The following is a 20,758-nucleotide window of genomic DNA, read 5'->3' as shown; positions in this document are numbered from 1 at the left end:
TCCTTTCTTCCATTCTTGAAGTCGTCTCTAATGCAGAAAGGAAAACATGCACATTAAAGTCTGGTTCAAAAAAAAGGGAGACAATGAATTGACAAGGTAAACTTTTTTCCCCCAAAATTCAGTATTATTAATAGGTTATCAATTTCAAAGGAAATTGTTTTCGTCTGTATAACAATCTCATGCAGACTTCAGCTGTCATAGCTAAGTTAACTGGGTATAGACCATTGGCCAGGCACTGCTGCATTAACTATTCTCCCATCCTCCCTATGGGGTAGGTACTGTCATTCCATTTAACTAGGGAGCTGAGGCACAGAGCTGTTAATAATTTGTTCAGGGTCGTACAGCTAGAAAATGGTGGAGCCAGGACTCCAACACAAGCAGTTTAGCTCCAGAGCCCATGTTCTTTTTTTTTTTTTTTAAAGATTTTATTTATTTATTTGACAGAGATAGAGACAGCCAGCGAGAGAGGGAGCACAAGCAGGGGGAGTGGGAGAGGAAGAAGCAGGCTCATAGCAGAGGAGCCTGATGTGGGGCTCGATCCCGTAACGCTGGGATCACGCCCTGAGCCGAAGGCAGGCGCTTAACCACTGTGCCACCCAGGCGCCCCCCAGAGCCCATGTTCTTAATCACCATGCCTCTTAGTGAGTATATTTAATGCCTCAAATAATAATGCTGTTTGACTTAGTTTAAAAGTCCAGAAAAAACATATAGACCAGAGCATCATTTTCATATAATTTTGTCAGTGTTTCTGAAGCCATTTCAGAGATTTGTAGGAGTGGGCACAGTGTTGCTGCAAGTAGGCACTCCCCTTCACCTGAGGAGAGTCAAGAGCAACATCCCATTAGAGAACAGTAGGCAGGTCTGAACGTGCTGACCAGGGGAAAAGGTCCTCTGAACTTTCTTTGCCTCTGAAATGTGGCATTCGCCATAGCCTGGCATGAGAGAGAGCTCTGTACTCCTGAGTGATGGAGGAAGTCAGCGTGCCTGATGCTGAGTCTGGGGTGGTATCAAGCAGGGAGGCCCAAGAAGTATGTGGGGGCCACAATTGGAAGACCTGAACAAGGAACTTGGGCTTTATCCAAAGAGCCCTGGGAAGGCATCGAATAGAGCTACACAGGGGAGTCTGGGATCTTTGTTAGGAAGGAATCACTCTCCTTTTACGAAGACGGCGCCGAAGCCTAAGAAGGAAGCCCCTGCTCCTCCCAAAGCTGAAGCCAAAGCAAAGCCTTTGAAGGCCAAGAAAGCGGTGCTGAAAGGCGTCCACAGCTACAAAAAAAAGAAGATTCGCACGTCACCTACATTCCGACAACCCAAGACTCTGCTTCTCCAACGGCAGCCCAAATATCCTCGAAAGAGCACCCCCAGGAGAAATAAGCTTGATCACTATGCCATCATCAAATTCCCCCTGACTACTGAGTCAGCCATGAAGAAAATAGAAGACAACGACACACTTGTGTTCATTTTGGATGTCAAGGCCAACAAGCACCAGATCAAACAGGCCGTGAAGAAGCTCTATGATATTGACGTGGCCAAGGTCAACACCCTGATCAGGCCTGATGGAGAAAAGAAAATATGTTTGACTGGCTCCTGACTATGATGCTTTGGATGTTGCCAACAAAATTGGGATCATCTAAACTGAGTCCAGCTGGCTAAATCTAAATATAAATTTTTTCACCATAAAAAAAAAGGAATCACTCTGGTGGCCATGTTGACAATGAATTAGAGGAAGCAAACATGGAAGCTGGACAGTGGGCGGGAAGCTGGAGGAGGACGTTGTCAGGCTGGGCTCTAGCTGCGGCAGAGGAGACGGAAGTGAACAGATTCAAGAGGTAGGAGGTAGGGGCGCCTGGGTGGCACAACGGTTGAGCGTCTGCCTTCGGCTCAGGGCGTGATCCCGGCGTTACGGGATCGAGCCCCACATCAGGCTCCTCTGCTGGGAGCCTGCTTCTTTCTCTCCCGCTCCCCTGCTGTGTTCCCTCTCTCGCTGGCTGTCTCTCTCTCTCTGTCAAATAAATAAATAAAATCTTTAAAAAAAAAAAAAAAAAGAGGTAGGAGGTAAAATCAACCAGACGTGATGACTGTTTGGATGTGGAGTTCAGGAGAAGGGAGATGGACAGACCAAGGGACAGTGGTGGACCAGGGGGAGGCAGAAGGTGAGACTCCCTGGAGGTAAGGAGATCTGAAAAGAAAACAGGAGCACTTGCCCTTCCTTTGCGTAAGGTACCTCTGCCTACATTAAGGAGCTCCAAAGAAATCCTCAGGATAAGTGGATCCTACCCAATAAGAGAAAAAATTGGTGATGGGGACAGGAGGGTATGGGTAGAGAAAGAAGGGGTGAAGGGGAGGGAAGAAACATTTATGTTTTGATATATTTATATATTTGGGGAGAAAGAGTTTATTTGTCCCATGATCTCTCCTGCAGCTCCAGGGTGACTGGAAGACCCTATTCAGGGCTTTTTAGGAAGCTGGTGTTGATAGTTTCCCTCCCAGGACTCAGGTCAGTGCTTGGGCTCTGCAACTTGCTCCTTAATGAAGATGAGGCTCATCGTGTCCTGGCAAAGTATGATCAGACATTAGACGCAAAAGCAGACCACAAAATCTTTTTTGGAAGAAGCTTGCAAACCACAGCAAACTCCTCCTGTCCAAAATCCACCATTAGGTGCAACATAAATTCATCATATGTTCTCTTTCTCCGCATCCCTTTGTTATTACCCACAGGACTGTCCTCATAGGAAGTCATTTGATGCTTCTTGGGACCCACTGTTTCCTAAAACCCATCCTCCAAAGCATATTCAGTTTTCCTGGTGTCTCTCTCTGTAACTCCTAATTGAATAGATTTCAAAAATGTCTTCTCACTGATAAATGTTCTTTTCATGCCAAGAAAGCAGATAACACAATCCTACTTTCAGCAGTTTTAGAATTTCTAATATTTCTCTTTCAGTTTTTAATTGCATTCTAAGAAATGTTTCACTCTGAAACAGTATTGTCCCTCTGAAATTACTGATACAGCCATGAAATGCCTCCCCCCATAGCCTCCCCTCAGCACATGTGTTTGGGCCATCATCAGCCAGGGGCTCCGGCTCAGAGCAGGTATAATTCAGCTCTAATTTGACAATACCCATGTTGCTCGTGTCCTTTTGACGGAGTTGTAATATAATTCAGATGAGGTTCCATTGTATTCATGTCTACCTACCTCTTTACTGGATGTCAGAGGAGAAAGGGTTCCTGAGATCAGGGACTCTTCACGCTTTCACAGATGTATTGTTTGTGGCCAGAATATACATTTGCAAATGACCCTCCGTCCAATTTGACTTTTTCCAGAACAACTTCTCTACACGTCCATAATTGGCTCCCCCCCCCCACTTCCCCCAGTTTTGCTGAGGCTGTTATGGGCTGTAATCATGGCTGTGCCACCTAAGTGGGATAGAATACATCCCAAATACAGAGCTGCCTTGTACCTTGTAGTCCTGAGGCTTGTGTGCGTTCTCCCTATGGCTATCTTCTAGCATTTTTTCCCCTTCACTTTAGATTGTATTTAGAAAGAGCAATGGGGCTAGTTTTATACTCTGATATAAATATAAAATAGGAATCATGTTTATGTCGAAAATGAAGTCGTGGTGTTTAGTGAGTAGAAATGAAACTTTTATTGTAGAAGACCTCTGGGGGCACCTGGGTGGCTCAGTTGGTTAAGCGTCTGCCTTTGGCTCAGATCATGATCCTGGAGTCCCTATATCGAGCCCCACATCAGGCTTCCTGCTCAGTGGGAAGTTTGCTTTTCCTTCTGCCTCTTCCCCTGCTTGTTCTCTCTCTCAAATAAACAAAATCTTAAAAAAAAAAACAAAAAACCTTTACTGATGGACCTATAACAAAACAGTGATAGAGCTGACGGACTTTCGTTCTGTCAAACCTTGCAAAAGGTCTCCTAGAAATATTGTATTTTAGAAGTTTCATCATATTTATAAAGTTTTCACTAATAGATTTTTATTGACTCTTGCTTCTAAGCTACACATTACAAAGGAAGCCAGTCAGGAGTAGACAAAAAGTGCTCGGGTTCCCAGCTCTCTTGGGGTCCTTTTTGCTCTATAGCTCAGCCCAGAGTTCCTGCTCCATCTCCCACCCCCATTTTCTGTGGCTTCGGTGACCTTCCTACTCTCTTGCAGGCCCCCGTTCAGCATCACCCTGCCTACTGCCTCTCTTCTGCTTTGCTTCAGCTCTTCCCACTGTACAGAGGGTTTGACAAAGATTACCATGGGACAGATTTGTGGACCTTCACCATGGCTGCTGCTTATCTTCCAAGCCAACCAGAAATAGCCGGGTCCCTCGAGTTCTAACCCAGCCATTCTCTTTAGTGGGTGGCTCTTTCCTCTGGCCCCCGTTTGCCCATCCATTTGCACACTTGTACCCAAGCAGACATCCTGTGCACATGCACGCAGGTGCTCCTGGGCCCATGTCACTGGATGCACATGGGCATATGTGTGTATCTACCTTCCTAGCTGCACACATGTAGGCCCCCAGGTTCTGGGGTTTCAGGCTGTCGGATTAATGAGTCATTTTTTCCTCCTCTGTGTGCTCAGAATCATTTGAGATGTAGATGTAGGTGTCAGGTGGAGATACAAATGTTTTGTGCTGATCAGAGGATGCGCCTTCTGTGGGTGCACAGAGGGGCTTGCAACACTTGACCTTAAACTTAAACTTATCCAGAAGAAGTATAGCAAGAGCTAGAAATCTGCCAGCCAGCCTAGTAGGGATGCTTGCTTGCTTCCTGTGGGCAGGTTGGCAGCCAGAGGGAGAAAGGGCTTCCGTGGCCAGCTGTGTGCTTGGGTCAGTCTCCTGAATACTGCCCTTGATGGCTGCAGAACAGGGAGGGACAGCCAGGGATCCCCCCTCCACAAGGCAGACACACACAGAAACATTCTTATGCCAGTCCCCCGACACATGGAGAAGCAGATGGCAGGAGCCAAGCAATCGGAGAGGTAGGGAGAATGAGGACTGAAGGCCAAGTGAGCAAGGGAGTGAGCACGTGGGACAGGGTCCCTCCAGGGCACAGCCTTACCCGAATGGCAGGGTTGAGTCTGGAGCCAGCACCGGAGCAGACAGGTGGAAAAGAGGACAGAGGAAAAGTTTGCAGACAGATGAAAGGTTTGCGTGGGAAAAGGGTGGGGGGAGGGGGATGTTGAGAAAAACATAACACTGGCCTAGAAAGTGTACTTAAGGGATATTGAATGTGTTTGTGTACCCCATGTTCCAAAAAAGAATTTGCAACAGACAAGATTTGTGTGTTAACAGACGGTGTGTAATTGGAGAAAGAATGTGGGAATGTAGATATAAGAGCTGTCTCAGGATAACATGGGCCAGCTTTCTGCGGAGGGGAGAGTGTGAGAGGTGGGTGCACCAAGGTTATCAGGGGGGCTCTGATTATCAGTCAGAACTGGGATAAGCGCCCACAGCCCCCAAATTGACCATGGGCTGGAATTAGAGCTCCCTAGCCCCACTTGCCCTATAAATGGAGGGTATTGCCTTGTTCCAGAACAAGGCTTGGGGTTTAAGATTTGTGGGGTGGGGGTGGGGGGTGTCAGATTTTTTTTAATGATTGCCTTGACATTTTACTTTTACTTTGAGGTGTCCCCAAGGATCTGACTCTTTGGGAGAAAGGAAGGAGTACTAGATAATTATTATTATAATAGCTAACATCTATTGAACATTCACTATGGGCCAGACACTGTCTAGAGTGCTTTGAATGTACCAATTCACTTAATCCTCCTATCAACCCATATGAGGTATATGCACTTTTAATATCTCTATTTTACAGATGATGAAACAGACACAGAGAGACTTAGCAATTTGTCCAGAGGTACACAGCTATTGCGCAGAAGAGCTGAAATGCAAATCTAGGTAGTTTGGCTCCAGAAGCCACACTCTGCACAACTAGTGGTGTAGAAAAGAGGGTAGAATCTGGGTCAGCCCAGTCCTGGATCTTTCTCATGTGAAAGGAGCAGAACCCCCGTCATGTTAGTTCTGAATTCAAATCCTGGATTTGGGGTCTGCATTTAGCTGGGCTCTCAGGAAGTGTTAACTGCCTTAACCACGCAGGGCAAGCACTGTCTCCTGCTGCCAGACCACGAAGTGGAATTTCTAGGCAAAGGCAGAGCCATTGCTACGCCTGACAACCGTCAGAATGTACGTAGATTACACCGCATATTTCCAGTTGGGTGTACCAGTAGTTTCTAGTCTCTGCCGAAATGGGGAGGGGTCTGAGGACCGGAAACAGGAGGTCTAGGGGAGATGCAGAATTCTGAGAGGCTCAGCACTGTTAGGCAGTTCATTCAGTCATCCCACACATGTTTATTGAGCACCTACAAAATGCCGCAGGTTGCCTTATTTTCCTTGGTGTGTTACTGTAAGCAGACACCCGTTACCAGGTTCTTAGGATTTCCATACTTCTGTGGGGTCAGTGAAGCTCTTACATAGCTGCTCCTCCAGCTTTCTTGCCTGGTATGTAGTAGCCCAGACTGGAGGGCCCCCACTGATACATGGACTGTGTTTGTTCAATAACGCTTGGAAGCACAAGTGAGCTCTGTATTACCACCCTTTCGGAGGGGAGGCTGGAGAGCCTGGAAGTTCCTACTTCTAGCCCTACAGAGCCACAGGGACCGACCCAAAGCACCAGCCATCAGCTTTGTTCCTCAAGCCTCTGGAGAAAACCTTTGATTTCATGGGGATGATTATTTTTATTCTTGCCCACTCAAGGATGAAGCCCAAGAAACAAGAGGTTGCCCCTTTCAGAGGCATCACAATGGGTCACCTCCAGCCAAACCCACTGTTTTTTGTTTTTTGTTATTTCTGGGTTTGGTTGAGCCTCTCTTGGAAACCATTACTATACAACTTACTTAAAAGAAAGAGTGGAGGGATTGGGCATAAGAGACTCAGACAGAGGGGGGAGGAGATGGGGGTTTGGGATGGGGAGGCTGGGAGTAATGTGTTGTCAGAGAAAGTGCAGGAAAGAACATTTTAAAGTCACAATCTGATTTGAATCAATTCCATTTTGTAGTGACATTTTTAATCTTTTGCAAAGTCAGACTATTCCAAGTTTGACTTTTGGCCAAGCCTGCAGAATTGGAACTTAGGATGAAGGTTTCTGAAAAAGACACAACACACACACACACACACACACACACACACACAGAGAGAGAGAGAAGGGGAGGGAGGGAAAGGGGAGGGAGACTTTTATCCTAAAGTCATTGTAAATCCAAAGCAGGGTTTTATCCTCCACAGTTAAATGAGAAAGAAAAAAATCAAGAATACCAACATTTGAGGTACAAAGACTGTCATGGGCCAGTGGAAGTTTGCAAAATTATATGTAAATGACGAAAGTTTTTACTGTGGTGGCCCTGTGCATTCCCAAAGCTAATCCCAAAGAGAAAATCTACTTAGTAAAAGAAAGTTTTGTCTAATTTGGTTAACAGTTGAGAAGTGACAAAAATGCTGAATATATTAATAATTTATATTTCCAGGGTAACACTATATCTTTAATGCTTCAGTGCCAAAGGGAATTCAGATTGGCTTAATGCTCAGCGAAAAAAAGCCTGAAAGGCCTTCTTCATATTCTGTATCCAGCGCTGATGAAAATGGGTGTAAGACATGTGTTCCAATAATAGGCACCATGCATTCTCCCATTTCTGCATAATTCACTTGCGTCCCATACCGCGCAATGTATATTTGTGATCCGGAAGGCCTCCTGGCCTGACATTGGCTTTCAGACTCCAGCCCTATCAGTTGGTAAGGGAAGGAAGTATTTGCATCTCACATTTTATAGGTAAGTATTGTAGTGACATGGAGTATATGTTAGGGCAAGAACTCCTTATTTGCAAGACCTTTTCTAAGGTTTCTAGATTTCCCCTGCCCCCTCAATGCACATTTAAATTTCACTTTATGGGCAATGTAATGAAGAGGGTTTCTTTTTTTTTCTTTTTTTCTTTTGGCCTGTCTGTATAAATCAAGTTTGATGGTTTACAAATTGCAGGTCATCCTATTCCGTGACCTCAGTAAATAGTCTAGGTCAGAGCTCCCTTACACCCTGTCCACAGAAATGGAATAAGTTAATTTATTGTTCTTCAGCTAATCGGGGAGAACACAAATCATTGTCGTTTGGTTAAATGGCCTCTGGAAACAGGAAAACCTGCTACATAATTTCAAATTATTTATTTAAAGGGTATCAGAGCTAGGGAATAAAAAAGGAAATATAGGAACAAAGGGGAAAAAATCAAGGAAGGAAAAAAATTTCAGTCACCACAAACACATTAGCCGTTTGGCTACCTTGTTCATTTTACCGGTTTACATAAAACAATAGCAGGCTCGTTTTGCTATTTGGGCCTTTAAAAAAACATGACTTTTGTTTGCTATTCTAAGTGTATCGCTGTGTTGTGGGTAGGGCACAGATCCAATTAGAACTGAAAACCCTAATCTCCTAAAGATGACTGGACAAGCGTCCCCTGGGCCCCGAAAACTCCACACGACGTACAGGGTTGAGCAGAAGGTTAAAATCCAGCCTCCCCCGGGAAAGGGGGAAAGGGGGAAAGGAGGCTTTTTCTCCTTGGGCCCGAGAACCAGAACAGACTGCCCAGCGACCGACCCCCTACGGTGGCGGATGGTGGGGATCTGCAGAGGGAACCGTCCCCCGGAGAGCGCGTCTCCTGACCCGGTCGTTGCCGGCTGCTCACCCGGTTGCCTAGCGTCCCTGAGGCTGAGCTGATCTGTGCGTAAAAAGGCAAGGCAGGCTTCCCTGAACCCTCCCGCGGCGCCGAGTAGCTGTCATCCTAAAGTAACAAACTTCGTCGTCTGTTGCTTTTGAGCCATAACTCAGAAGTTACCTCCTGTTTTGTTTTTCGGAGACGTGTTAGAGCTGTAAACTTAGTCACGCGTGCCGCTGGCCTGAGTCGCGCCGCTCTCCAGGCCAGCCCGCGCGTGGTGCGCGCGCGCGCCCCCCGGCCTGGTCTCGCGGTAGGAAGGGCGCCCAGGTCGCAGCGGGCACAAGTCCGCTAAAGCCAGTGTGGGGCGGGTCCTTGGCTTGCATTTTCTCAGAGTCAAGGGCCCAGTTCTTCTTCGCGCGCCCTGCTTCGAGGCAGATGCCCAAGGTGCGCACCTGTCGGGTGAGGGTCTGGAGCCCCGAGGGAGCCACGACTTCTCTCCCCGAAGCGAAGCTCCATTTAGCCTTTCCTCCCTCCTCCTCAGACCCGGCAGCGCCCCCTGCCCCCAAGTACTGAAGAGCATCACCTTGGCCCTATCGGACTCGCGTCCTCGGCACCTCCAGGGGCGGTTGTGGAGGAGCAGAAGGTAACAAAGAAATCCATCTCTTGGTCTTTACCAGAAATCGTTTATTGCCAGGAGGGAGATCCTTCAGAAGACTAATTTGCTCGCGGCCTTCCCCCACCCAGGGGAATTTTGTTGGCACAATATTTACACCTGTACAAAATACAGTGTTTCTCCTAAGCAGCGTCCGACGCTCGGAGAAATCTGCAGGGAGAGGCAGCGTCAGAGCACCGTGGGGTGCTGGGAGGGGTGCAGGTTGAGGGCGTTGGGGTGGGCGTGGCCGATCAGGTTGAGGTAGTGCCGGTCCAGCCCCTGCACGGGCGCCAGGAAGGGGCTGTGCTGTTGCGCGGGGCTCGGGAGCGGCACGGGCGCGCTGGGCAGGTAGGGCAGCGCCGGGCTGCGGGCCGTGCCGTGCGGCCAGGGGAAGGGCCCGGGGGCAGCGCCCTGCGGGAAAACGGAGGCCTCCCCGGGGCTGTGGCCTGCGAGCTCGGGCCCCGCTGGGTGTAGCTGATAGGAGAAATCTGGCTCTGGAAGCGAACCTAGCGGCTGGAAGGCAGGTTCGGTGCCCAAGCGGGCCTTGGACTGCAAGAAGGCGAGGATGCGCGCGTACTTGGTGTCCTTGGTCTCCATCCGCTCCACGGTGGTGAGGTAATGCACCAGGTTCTTCATGCACTCGTGGTAGCCGTAGTGGAAGTAGTTGGCAAACTCCGCTAGCAGTTCTGCTGGAGGGGCGAGTCAACCCGCAGAAAGGAAAAAAAACAAAACAAAACAAACAAAAAAACCGTGAGCAGCCCCTTCCCCACCGGGAGCCCGAGGTGGGTACCAGGCACATCCCTCCCATCAAGTTTTCTGGCCGGAGTTCCCATTTGAGGCCTGTCCTCTCTTACCCCAGTCTGGAGACCGCAAAAGCGCAAGCAAACGACCCCACTCTTCCCCACCAGAGAGGAGGCGACGGAAACAGCATCCCTAGAAACCTGTCCCCCCACCCGTCCGCCTTTGCTTACGTAGAACCTCGACCCCCCCCCCCTTCGGCTGCATCCAGAGTGGAGACCTCTAGTGAAGGCCTTCACTCCCACCCCCAAGTCTCTATGCGAACGCTCCCTGCCCAGGTTCCCTTTTGCCAAATCCGCGCCCACCTTTTTCCCTTCCCCGAGGAAAATCAGCGGAGTGCAGGGCTCTCAGGTACTGAACGGTCATCTCGAGGATCTCCGCCTTCTCCAGCTTCCCAGAACTCTGCAAAAGGAGGAGGGGCTCCTCGCAGCGACCCAACGGGCGCAAGCCAACCCGGGCAGGCTGGGTGCACGGTTTTATCTGGAGCAGCTAACAGGGCGCTGCAGTGGATCTGCGCAGAGGGCCGCCTGGTGCTCACTCGGCGCTCGGGTCCCCAGGGGCAAGGGCCCGCAGGAAAGCCCCTTTCCGTCTCCAGACTCCTTGCACCCCTGCCGAGAGTGGCAGCAGAGGATCCCCAGCGCCTGGCTCTGTAAGCTCGGCCTCTGACATTACCTGCTTCGCCAGGGCCATGGGCACAGTCTTGCCCAGCTCGTTCAAGCAGCGGTTAATCCGGTCCCTCCTTCGCTTTTCTATCACTTTGTGGGAGACGGGGGTTCTCTGCGAACAGAGGTTTGTACGTTTAGGATAGTGGTGCCCAGGGAGTCGTCAAAGGCATGGCTGTAGCTGCGTGTCAGCCGTCTTCCCAGCCCTCAACGCTGCCCAGGGACTCCCCCCGGAAGGGCTCCCTGCTCCTCCACATAAGGGTCAATGAGCTCTGCCCTCTCACAGCCAGGCTGGTGCGCTCCTCTTCCAGCCGCCCTACCCTCTCCAGCCACGCCGTCAGGCTGAGCGCCAGGCACTGGGGAGGTGGCCACCAGTCTCGGGCGTGGGCTCCTCCGGAGTTGAGCAGTCTCCTGTCTCTAACCTCATTCCCTCCCAAACCACTCAAGATTCCTCCGCACGAGAGTCGCGTGTGCCGCGTCCCTGCCGTCGGTCCAGCCAGGTGGCGGCTCGGGGAGTCAGGGCTGTTTGGGCTCAGCCGACTCACTTTGCGATCCTTGAGCTTGTCTGACATCCTGCTCTACGCGCCCTCGGGAGAGGCGGTGGCGCGAGTCACCCGTCCACTTTCCGCCTCGTGTGCCTCCTCGAGTGTCCCAGGTAGACTGCAGCCTCCCAACTCCGAGGGACTGCCTTATAAAGCGGTCATCTAGGGCTCCAAGTGCATTCACGAGTTGAATTATTCCATAGGATTAGGGGAGCTGCGTTTGGGGGATGTATGCATTCAAGATCAGTTTTAAAGAAGTTAAAAAAAAAAAATTAGCAGCCGAGGGGGGCGAGCTGGGGGCAGATCAGCTTTGTTAATCCACGTGGCCCTTCAAAGGACACGTGATCGGCGGGGGAATAACATTTGCATGGCAACAGCCCGGGCGGGAAAAGGAGGCGGTAAACTGGAGCCGGCGGGCGAGCGAGCGCCTGCAGCAGCCGCAGGCGCAGAGCGCCGGGGCGCAGCGGCCGCGGGCACCGGGGGGCGAGGATCCTCACAAAACAGTGTCGCCTCCTTTAGTCCCACCGCTGAGTCTCACACGATTGCCTGTTTACAAATCCCAGCAAGCCCGCAGTCCCAGCGCCGAGTGCGTTTTAAAGCCTGTCCAGAGTCATTAAAGTAATTAAGTAAGCCTTTAATAGGCTGTTCCGCCGGGTTCAAGGGAGAGCTCTTGGAGACGGAGGCGCCCCGTTTGTTCCCAGGCTTTTCTCACACGACTTGGTGACACGTCCATCTCCCCCCTTTTTGTTTACACCGCTTTATTTGTCCGGACATCCCGGCAGGTGTGGGGCTACGGCTGGCACACGAGGCTCCCGCCTCGCCTCGCCCCTCCCGCCGGTCTTTGGCACGCGACGCTCCCCCCTACTCCCTGACCACGTCGCTTGCTTTCTTCCCCCCCCCCCGGGCTCTTTCTTCGCGGGGGGAAGAGGCTCAATTTGTAGCCTATTATCCTACACGAAAATGTCCATTGAAAAGTATGAATAGTTTCATTGGGCTAAATTTTAATAATGCCAGAGGGTGGGGGAGGAGAGACAGGCAGGCGTGTGTGTATGTATGTGTGTGCGTGTGTGAGTGAGGGGGGGGTGGGAGGATGGGGGGGCAACACGGAGAAGAGTGGGCCGAGAAGAAAAGGGGGAATGCAGCTGGCCCAGGCGAGCATTATACGACGTCACCTGCGAGAGGGGGCGCCTACAGACCCCTATTCATTTGCCTAATTTTGGTCAATTTAACAAACTTCAGGAGAAATTATTGTGGCTTTGTCAGGGAGGGTGAAGCCTTCTGATCGAATTAACAGCATGTTTTGATCCGGTAAATGTCATTAGAAAGGGAGAAACAATCGCGCTTAGAGTGCTCTGAGTAATGCGCCCAAGTGGAGACGCCAAAGCGCACGGCTCACAAAGGGAGCAAGTAGCTGCCACAGGGAACTTTTGTACCCGCCCATCGCCCAAGTTTTGACACAAAAAGGCATTATTTCATACTTGAATACGTTTAATCCAACGATTGTCTATTTTCTGCAAACATATTTTCACAGCATTGTTAACTTTTTATGTCCCCCTTTCGCGGGCGCCTTTTCTTAACGTTTGGGGGCGGGAGAGCGCAGACACTTTGGGCATCAATATTTGTCACTGAAAAGGGCTCCGTGAAGTTAGGGAAGTTGATCTCTTTTTTATGGTTTTAGAGAGCGAATATATCGGGGGAGGAGGAGGGAGGGAAGGCACGAACAGAAACTAGGAAAGAAATTTGCTGGACGGGCCGAGGGGAAGGAGGGGGGCAGCGGCGGCTGGGAACTCTCTCCGCCTCCTGCGCCCCTGCGGGCAGCCTGGCCAGCGGCGGGGGCCTCCTCCCCCACCCGCAGGGCTCGCTCGCGTTTGCTGCCTCGGACCCGCACACCGGGGGCTCCAGGCGTGCGGGGTAGAGGTGGGGTGTGAGGTTTCTTGCAGATGGAAACTATAAGAATGGTGTTTGTTTTACGACCTGCTCTAGAGCTACTGAGCTCACCTTTTCCTCATCTGTTCCATCTGAGAACAACCGACATCTCTCCTTCCCAGCTTTTCTGCCCCCCACCTTGCCTAAATTCTCTCTACTCTGCTGGGCTACGGCAGGGCCCGGGCTCTCCCTTTGGGTGTCATTAGTCCTTGGCAGAGGTGGCTAAGGAGGAGCCTCGCTCACTGGTAGGACCTAGGGGACTGCGAGGGCGCAGAGGCGGGCCTGGGGTGCTGGGCCTTGGGGAAGAGAGCGGCCCACCCGCCATGGCCTGGGAGGTGTGGGGCTCGGTAGGCACCACGCACCCTTAGGGTGTCCCTTTGCCGACTTGCTTTCAGTCTGGTCAGGACGTTTCTCTTCTACATCGCGCCAGATTGGACACGACCTGCACCCTTCCGCAGGTCGCTCTGCCAGCCCCGGGTGCCCTCTCAGGGGTTGTCGATTTCAGTATATTCACTCGCACACAAAGGGATTTAACAGGAACCCTTATCATCCAAATTAACTAACGTGAATGGGTAAAAGGGAGTGCGCACACTTCTCACCCCAGCCCACCCCCCCTTTAAGCCAGCGGACTAGGCGTTGATCCTCTTACTGCTGGTGTTAACCACCAGCTGCAGGCACCTTCCAAGGGCCAAATTTCATTCTGTGCAAACTGTTTAATTTCTCATGTTTGCTCGCAGAGCGGGGCTCCGGGGCCTGCCCAGGGCTGTAAGTACCTGAGTGTGGCTTGGCTGGGGGTCCAAGTGAAGGTGGGTAGGTGGGTGGAGGTGGGGTGCAGGCGCGCCCTTCCTTACCACGTCTTCCAGCGGCTGCAGCCCTTTCTGGGAGAGGGGGAATGCCTCACCCGGTTCAGGTGAGGCAAGGACTGTATTCTGCCCCAGCCTGAAGGCTCCAGTCACCTGTCAGAAAGTGGGGCACCTGGACCCTCATGGCCGTCTTCTCTTGTATCTTTCTCTGCAGGATGGTGATAAAGCCTTCCCTGATCTTGACCTAATTCCCACCCAGAACCAAGCAGAGTCATGATCTGTGGGGGCTGGAGCCCAACAGGTGTTCACATCCCAGCTCCACCCCTACCAGCAGGGCCAGACTTTGGGCTGGGCCTCAGTGTCCTCTTCTGTAAAATGGAAACAATGAGTGTATCTACTAGGTCGCAAGGTGGCCACTGAAATGAAATAAGTAAATATAAGCAAGTCACCTAAAATAAGACTGAAATACTCAATTCATAGTTTCATTTTGCCTAGAAGTCTCTTCTTCAGTGGCTCTCATGTGGTAGTATTTTTTGGGGTCTGTGCCCTTGTGTGATATTTTCATTCATTTCATGGTTGTTGTTTGTTTGTTTGTTTTTCTTTAAGAAAGCTTCCCTCTCCTGAAAAGGCCACAGTACTTTCTCCTGAGGTTTGTTAAATTGACCCAAACTGGACACATGATTGTGGCGGTAGATGCCCCCTCTTGCAGGTGACATCACTTGGTGCTTGCTGGCCTGCGGGGTCCTCTCTGTGTGTGCGAGACTGAAAAAGCCTCTAAATGCAGAAGCTTCTTAACATCAGAGTCATTTCAAATGGCTCAAACACTAGCAGCAAAGCAGAACTAGGAAGACTACTTAGAAATTAGACAATGCTAATTAAATTAGTCTGCACTTAGACTCCTAGTATCTGAAGACCTTTGTTGGAGAATACCACAATCCCAAGCAGAATATGTATGTTATTGTTGTGAATATTGCTCTTTTTTAAAAAATTTATTTATAGAGTTGACCCGTAGCTTCCAAACACTGAAAAGATGGATTCTTTTGGGTTTCTTCCCAATTCTAGAAACTGAGGATTTATGGATTTGGGAAGGGGAAGAGGAAATGAATAGAGAAAAATGTAGTGAGTATTTGGTAATTTCAGCCAAATTGCTCTAAGACAAAGTGTTCTGGGTGATTTCAAATTTCTCCCTCCAACTCTCACCTTTAAAACTCAAAGCAGGTTTTTCTAGTTTCATTAATGGGACTGGGGATTTAATCAAGTGAGACAATGTGAGTCTTGCCAGAGAGCAGAGAAAACACAGCTCTGGCTGCCCCTACTCCATTCCTGAGGTACCAGCAAGACAAGAGATGAAGGGAATCGAATTCCTAGGCTCTCTTTCTGAAGTGAGTAGCATCACGGAATATGGGGTGGCAGGATGTTTCCTCTGAGAGGAGCCTGAAAGACCATCAAATCCCACACACCATTTTACTACGGGAGAGTCTGAGGGGCTAGGAGGGGACCTGATATTGTGCGGTGGTGCCCAGCAAGCTGCTGTCTCAAAGTGTTCCCCCGTTTGTTGATTTGCTGTGTGCCCTCCAGGGCCGACTGCTCCAGCTTCCTGGCTGTTACTGTGCAGGAGAATCTAGTCAGGGACACTGTGATTTGGCACTGGCAAGCATTCTGCAGGACATCCTGCTGCCTTTGGCTGATGTGATTGTTGTCGGAGGCATCAGCTGTGTCCGTGAGCCTCCTTTATGTGCTCCTGCTTCTCACAAGTCCTGTGATGACAGCATGGTGAGCCCTGATAGGAGCCAGAAGCTGGGAATACCCAGCAGGAAAGGTCATATCCCATGGGCCGGTACTCTAAGACAGGAGAAAATATTCTATTGATGGCCCCAGTCCAGTATCCTCAACACAGCGGTCGCTACCAATGCCTATTCTAGCAGGCGTGCATCAGGTATCCTCTTGGGCTGGCAACTTCTCTGGACTTTTCCTTACTCAGCATCCCCGATTCCTCACCCCTCTCTGATGGCCAGTAGTATTCTCAACTCAGTGATGGGATCAACAGGACATGTGTGGCGGGGACAGTGCCTGTCATGCAACCTGGCGAAGATGAGGAGGGCCAGGGAACTGCAATCTCTCCAACCATGAGGACACACACAAAGGTGTTGCTTCATCTGGAAGGAGTCCAGGGACTTGGGAAACCTGTATTCATCATAGATTTCCCAGGGCTTTGTCCCTATCTGCTTTGTTCTTGTCTCTGAAGCACTTAGTTCTTTGCTTTCTGTTTCTAGATACAGTACCTGACAGTCTTTGCTGAACGGGGGCAGCGGCTCTGAAACCACACTTGCTAATTAGCACCTCCCTTTATCCAGATGTGTTTCAGCTTCTCTACCCTTATGGAAATCTTGACACGTCACACCTGCTACTAGAATCTGATGCCTTCACAAATTGGTTTGTTTTTGTTTTAAGGAAAAACAAAGTGCTCTAATCCCTTGCCACTCAAACGTTCTTCTCACCCCAGCCGCGTCCTCACCACCTGGGAGCTCATTAGAAATGCAGACCCTCAGGCTCCGCCCCTGTCCTAACTGAATCAGAATCTGCATTTGAACGAGATCCTCTGTGGACGCCCGAGTTCCAGAAGCGCCGCACTAGCTGAAGCTGGAGGCCCCATTTGGTATTTAACAACTGATGGTTACCTGATGGGCAGATCCCAGGTAGGAAGGGCCACCCCGGAGCGGCGGCGGCGGAGCAAAGGTAGTGGAGCCTTCCAGGCTATCCTAGGTGGTACGAATTAATTGCATAGATTGAAAGGTTTCCCATGAACAAAGGGGGCTTTGTAGCTCTGCTTGTCCAGATATTCTATAGGGCATTTGCAGTACTTTCCTTAAGTACTGTCTCCTGTACTCAATGATTTCTTTCCTTCTTGTCTATGTAGTACTTGAAAGTAGCTGATGCTCTCAAATGTCGTTTTTCAACATTGTGTCATTAAATGAAGCAAAAACTGGGAGAGGAGCCCTGAGGAATTTTTGACGTCCATGCTCCAGCTAATTCTATAGGCAGTCTCTCACAGGACCCCATGTTGTCCTATTTTACCCTTTATTTCGGACTTTAAAAAGAACTGTAAGACTAGGGGGAGTGTAAACATAACTATTGAGAAATAATACCTTTAGGGAGATTGCAGGAGAGATGAGGCTGTTGTTATCCATATTTTGATGTTAACATTGCTTAGAAAAGTTGTGAATGGTGTCCCTTATGGGCTTTGATTATTCTAGGCAGCTGGCTTTCTTTTGGGTTGATAATTACAGCTTTTTGCTCTTGGTTAACTTGAGTGGCCATCCAGAAGTTACCCCTGAGGAGCTTTGGCTCTTTCTATAGCATGAAGATTTCATCTGTTCTACGGGGTAAATTTGCACAGAAAACTAGAGGTGTACGTTACTGAAAATAAGAAATTATTGTAAATTACAATACATGACAGAGAACTTGGGGAAAAGATTCAGGTTGGGGAGAAATGTACATTACAGGAATGTTAATAACAGTTCCATGGTATGGGCTGTAATCACAGAGATCTGAGGATGGGTCACCTGATCCAATCAGTTCCTGCAGCTTGGCTCCTCCCCTTCCTCCCATTCCTCTTCATTCATTCGCCACCAGATCCAGCATTCACTGTGTGCCAGGCATTGGATGGCGTGACATCGGAGCCACTGAGAACAAATGTAGGGTGCTTGAAGACTCCATAAGTTCTCATGTGTCAAAAGAAGGACCCTACTATGGGGATAGCCCTTAAGGGCAGACCCTCATTTGAAATTTGCCTGTTTGTTGACCCCCTCCCACCCCCCAGTTTGTACCCCACTGCTTACAGTTTTAGTCCACTCTATTTCTTTACATTAGTCTTACCAATGAGACATGAATTTGAGGAATTTTAGCTTTTTTGCAATGGGTTTGCCGCCAGAACACAGGTGTTTTGAAAACCACCGCTCAACTTAAACCAGAATGGGAAAGGAAAAGACTCACATCAACATCGCTGTCATTGGACCCATAGATTCAGGCAAGTCTACCACTACTGGTCATCTGATCTACAAATGTGGTGGGACCAACAAAAGAACAATTGAAAAATTTGAGAAAGAGGCTGCTGAGATAGGAAAAGACTCCTTCAGGTATGCCTGGGTCTTGGATAAATTGAAAGCCGAATGTGAATGTGGTATCACCATTGATATCTCCCTGTGGAAATTCGAGACCAGCAAGTGCTATGTGACCATCACTGATGCCCCAGGACACGCAGACTTTTTAAAAAACATGATTTCAGGCACATCTCAGGCTTGCTGTGCTGTCCTGATTGTTGCTGCTGGTGTTGGTGAATTTGAAGCATGTCTCTCCAAGAATGGGCACATCCATGAGCATGCCCTTCTGGCTTACACACTGGGTATGAAACAACTAATTGTTGGTGTTCACAAAATGGATTCCACTGAGTTGTCCTACAGCCGGAAGAGATACAAGGAAATCATTAAGGAAGTCAGCACCTACATTAAGAAAATTGGCTACAACCTCAACATGTTAGCATTTGTGCCCATTTCTGGTTGGAATGGTGACAACATGCAGAAGCCAAGTGCTAACATGTCTCGGTTCAAGGGATGGACAGTCACCCGTAAAGATGGCAAAGCCAGTGGAACCACACTGCCTGAAGCTCTGGATGGCATTCTGCCACTGACTCGTCCAGCTGACAAGCCCTTGTGTCTGCCTCTCCAGGACGTCTACAAAATTGGTGGTATTGGTGCCATCCCTGTGGGCCGAGTGGAGACTGGTGTTCTTAAACCTGGTATGCTGGTCACCTTTGCTCCAGTCAGTGTTACAGCTGAAGTCAAGTGTGTTGAAATGCACCCTGAAGCTTTGAGGGAGGCTCTTCCTGGGGACAGTGTGGGCTTTAATGTCAAGTACGTATCTGTCAAAGGTGTTCGTCGTGGCAGTGTGGCTGGTGACAGCAAAAACGACCCACCCATGGAAGCAGCTGGCCTCAGAGCTCAGGTGATTGTCCTGAACCATCCAGGCCAAATCAGTGCTGGATAGGCACCTGTGCTGGATTGTCACAGAGTTCACATTGCTTGTAAGTTTGCTGAGCCAAGGGAGAAGATGGGACCATCTTCCAGCTTTTTTCCAGAATGATGATCTAAGTTCTTGACATCTGGTGATGCTGCCATTGTTGATATGGTTCGGGGCAAGCCTATGTGTGTTGAGAGCTTCTCTGACTGTCCTCCTCTGTGCTGTTCTGCTGTTCGTGACACGAGACAGACGGTTGCTGTGGGCATTATCAAAGCAGTGGACAAGAAGGTAGCTAGAGCTGGCGAGGCCACCAAGTCTGCCCAGAAAGCTCCGAAGGCTAAATGAATATTATCCCCAATATCTGCCACCCGTAGTCAGTGGTGGAAGAAAAGTCTCAGAACTGTTTGTGTCATTGGCCGTTTAATAGTAAAAGACTGGTTAATGAGAACAGTGCATCGTAAAACCTTCAGAAGAAAAGGAGAATGTTTTGTGGACCATTTGTGTTTTTGTGTGTGTCAGTTTTAAGTTATTAGTTTTTAAAATCAGTGCTTTTTAATGGAAACAACTTGACCAAAAATCTGTCATAGAATTTTGAGACCCATTAAAATAAAATTTAATGAGAAAAAAAAGAATTGGAGGAATTTTAAATCCCCTCCTTTAAAAACTTCATTGCTTCTTAGGGCATTAAGGACTTTCCTTAGGGTGAATTGATAGAACTTGGTTTTGGTCCTCTGTAACACCAAATTAAAGGATGCAGTCAAGAAAATAAGTTTTGATTCAGTATAATTTTGGAAGACCTGGTGTATTCCTTTCCCGTGGCTGCTGTCACAAATCACCGTAAACAAATTACCATAAATTTTAAACAAGAGAAATTTATTCTCTCACAGCCTGGAGACCAGAAGTCTGGAATCAGTAGCACGGGGCGAAATCCAGTGTCAGCAGGGCTGTGCTCCCTCTGGAGGGCCTAGAGCACAATCTGCTTGCTTCGTGGCTCCAGGGTCAGACCGCCTTCTCCTCCCCACCTGCCCCTCTCTCCTAAGGATACCTGTGGTTGTATTTCACACCCACCTGGTCAGCCTACCTTAGGATGCTTAGCTTAATCACATTATGCAAAGTCCTTTATTTGGGGGGTGACATTTGTAACATTCATAGGCTCCAGGAATTAGGATGGGGATGTCTTTAGGGGGCCATTATTTAGCCCCTTGTACCTGGTGAAGTTCCATAGCAGGAGCTCAGCATCTGCCCTGAGGCCCTGAGAGCAGAAGGGGCTGAGGGCTGGACCAGAGAGACTGGGGTGGAGGAGAAAGGAAAAGCATGCTGTTTCCAAACTTAGCAGAGCTACCCCTCCACCTTCCTGTCTCCCTTCCTTTTTCCCTTCCCCCTCTTCATCCTTTCTTATCCCCTTTCTGTCACAGGACTCCTTGCTCCCAGGCCTCAGGATTCAAGATGCTCTGATGTATTTCTGCTGCATTAGGAGTTAGGTCATCTTTAGTGTATAACCTGTGCCTTTGTTATCGCACATACACGTGCATACACATGCAGTCTTGTGCTCACACACACACACACACACACGCGCGCACGCACAGGATGGCCGTGTCTCAAACCTAGCTAATTAAGACTCAGTCTTTCTTTTCTGCACCCTTCTCCAATATTCTTCTTCTCGTTGGCCACA

General features: G+C 49.3%; 1 protein-coding gene, 1 long non-coding RNA gene and 2 pseudogenes across 4 annotated transcripts in view; 3 read left to right on the top strand and 1 right to left on the bottom strand.

The window, feature by feature from the left end:
- The window catches only part of LOC123784514 (uncharacterized), a 127,949-nt gene that overhangs the window by 44,400 nt on the left and 62,791 nt on the right, over positions 1-20,758 (top strand). The gene's annotated exons all lie outside the window — the stretch shown is intronic.
- LOC123784512 (large ribosomal subunit protein uL23 pseudogene) lies at positions 639-1,836 on the top strand (annotated as a pseudogene).
- Positions 9,359-11,371, bottom strand: HELT (helt bHLH transcription factor). The gene is made up of 4 exons (XM_087856313.1): positions 11,084-11,371; positions 10,810-10,932; positions 10,443-10,539; positions 9,359-10,025 (listed from the first exon to the last, which is right to left on the bottom strand). Exons 1-4 carry the CDS (start codon positions 11,369-11,371, stop codon positions 9,529-9,531), a joined length of 1,005 nt encoding a protein of 334 aa, XP_087712439.1. The 3' UTR covers positions 9,359-9,528.
- On the top strand, positions 12,424-20,753 carry LOC123784513 (elongation factor 1-alpha 1 pseudogene; annotated as a pseudogene).

Source organism: Ursus americanus, chromosome 27 (assembly GCF_024610735.1).
Source record: "Ursus americanus isolate L20-20 chromosome 27, mUrsAme1.1.p, whole genome shotgun sequence".
NCBI lineage: Eukaryota > Metazoa > Chordata > Mammalia > Carnivora > Ursidae > Ursus > Ursus americanus.
Note: the sequence above shows the minus strand (reverse complement) of the source record. Positions and strands in the feature narration are given on the sequence as shown.

Excerpts from the sequence above, each read along its gene's own strand:
- HELT (XM_087856313.1), bottom strand. The coding sequence starts at position 11,371 with ATGTCAGACAAGCTCAAGGATCGCAAAGTGAGTCGGCTGAGCCCAAAC. Across the intron at positions 10,933-11,083 it reads AGGAGCGCACCAGCCTGGCT|ACAAACCTCTGTTCGCAGAG; the intron begins GTGAGAGGGCAG and ends TATCCTAAACGT. Across the intron at positions 10,540-10,809 it reads CCATGGCCCTGGCGAAGCAG|AGTTCTGGGAAGCTGGAGAA; the intron begins GTAATGTCAGAG and ends CTCCTTTTGCAG.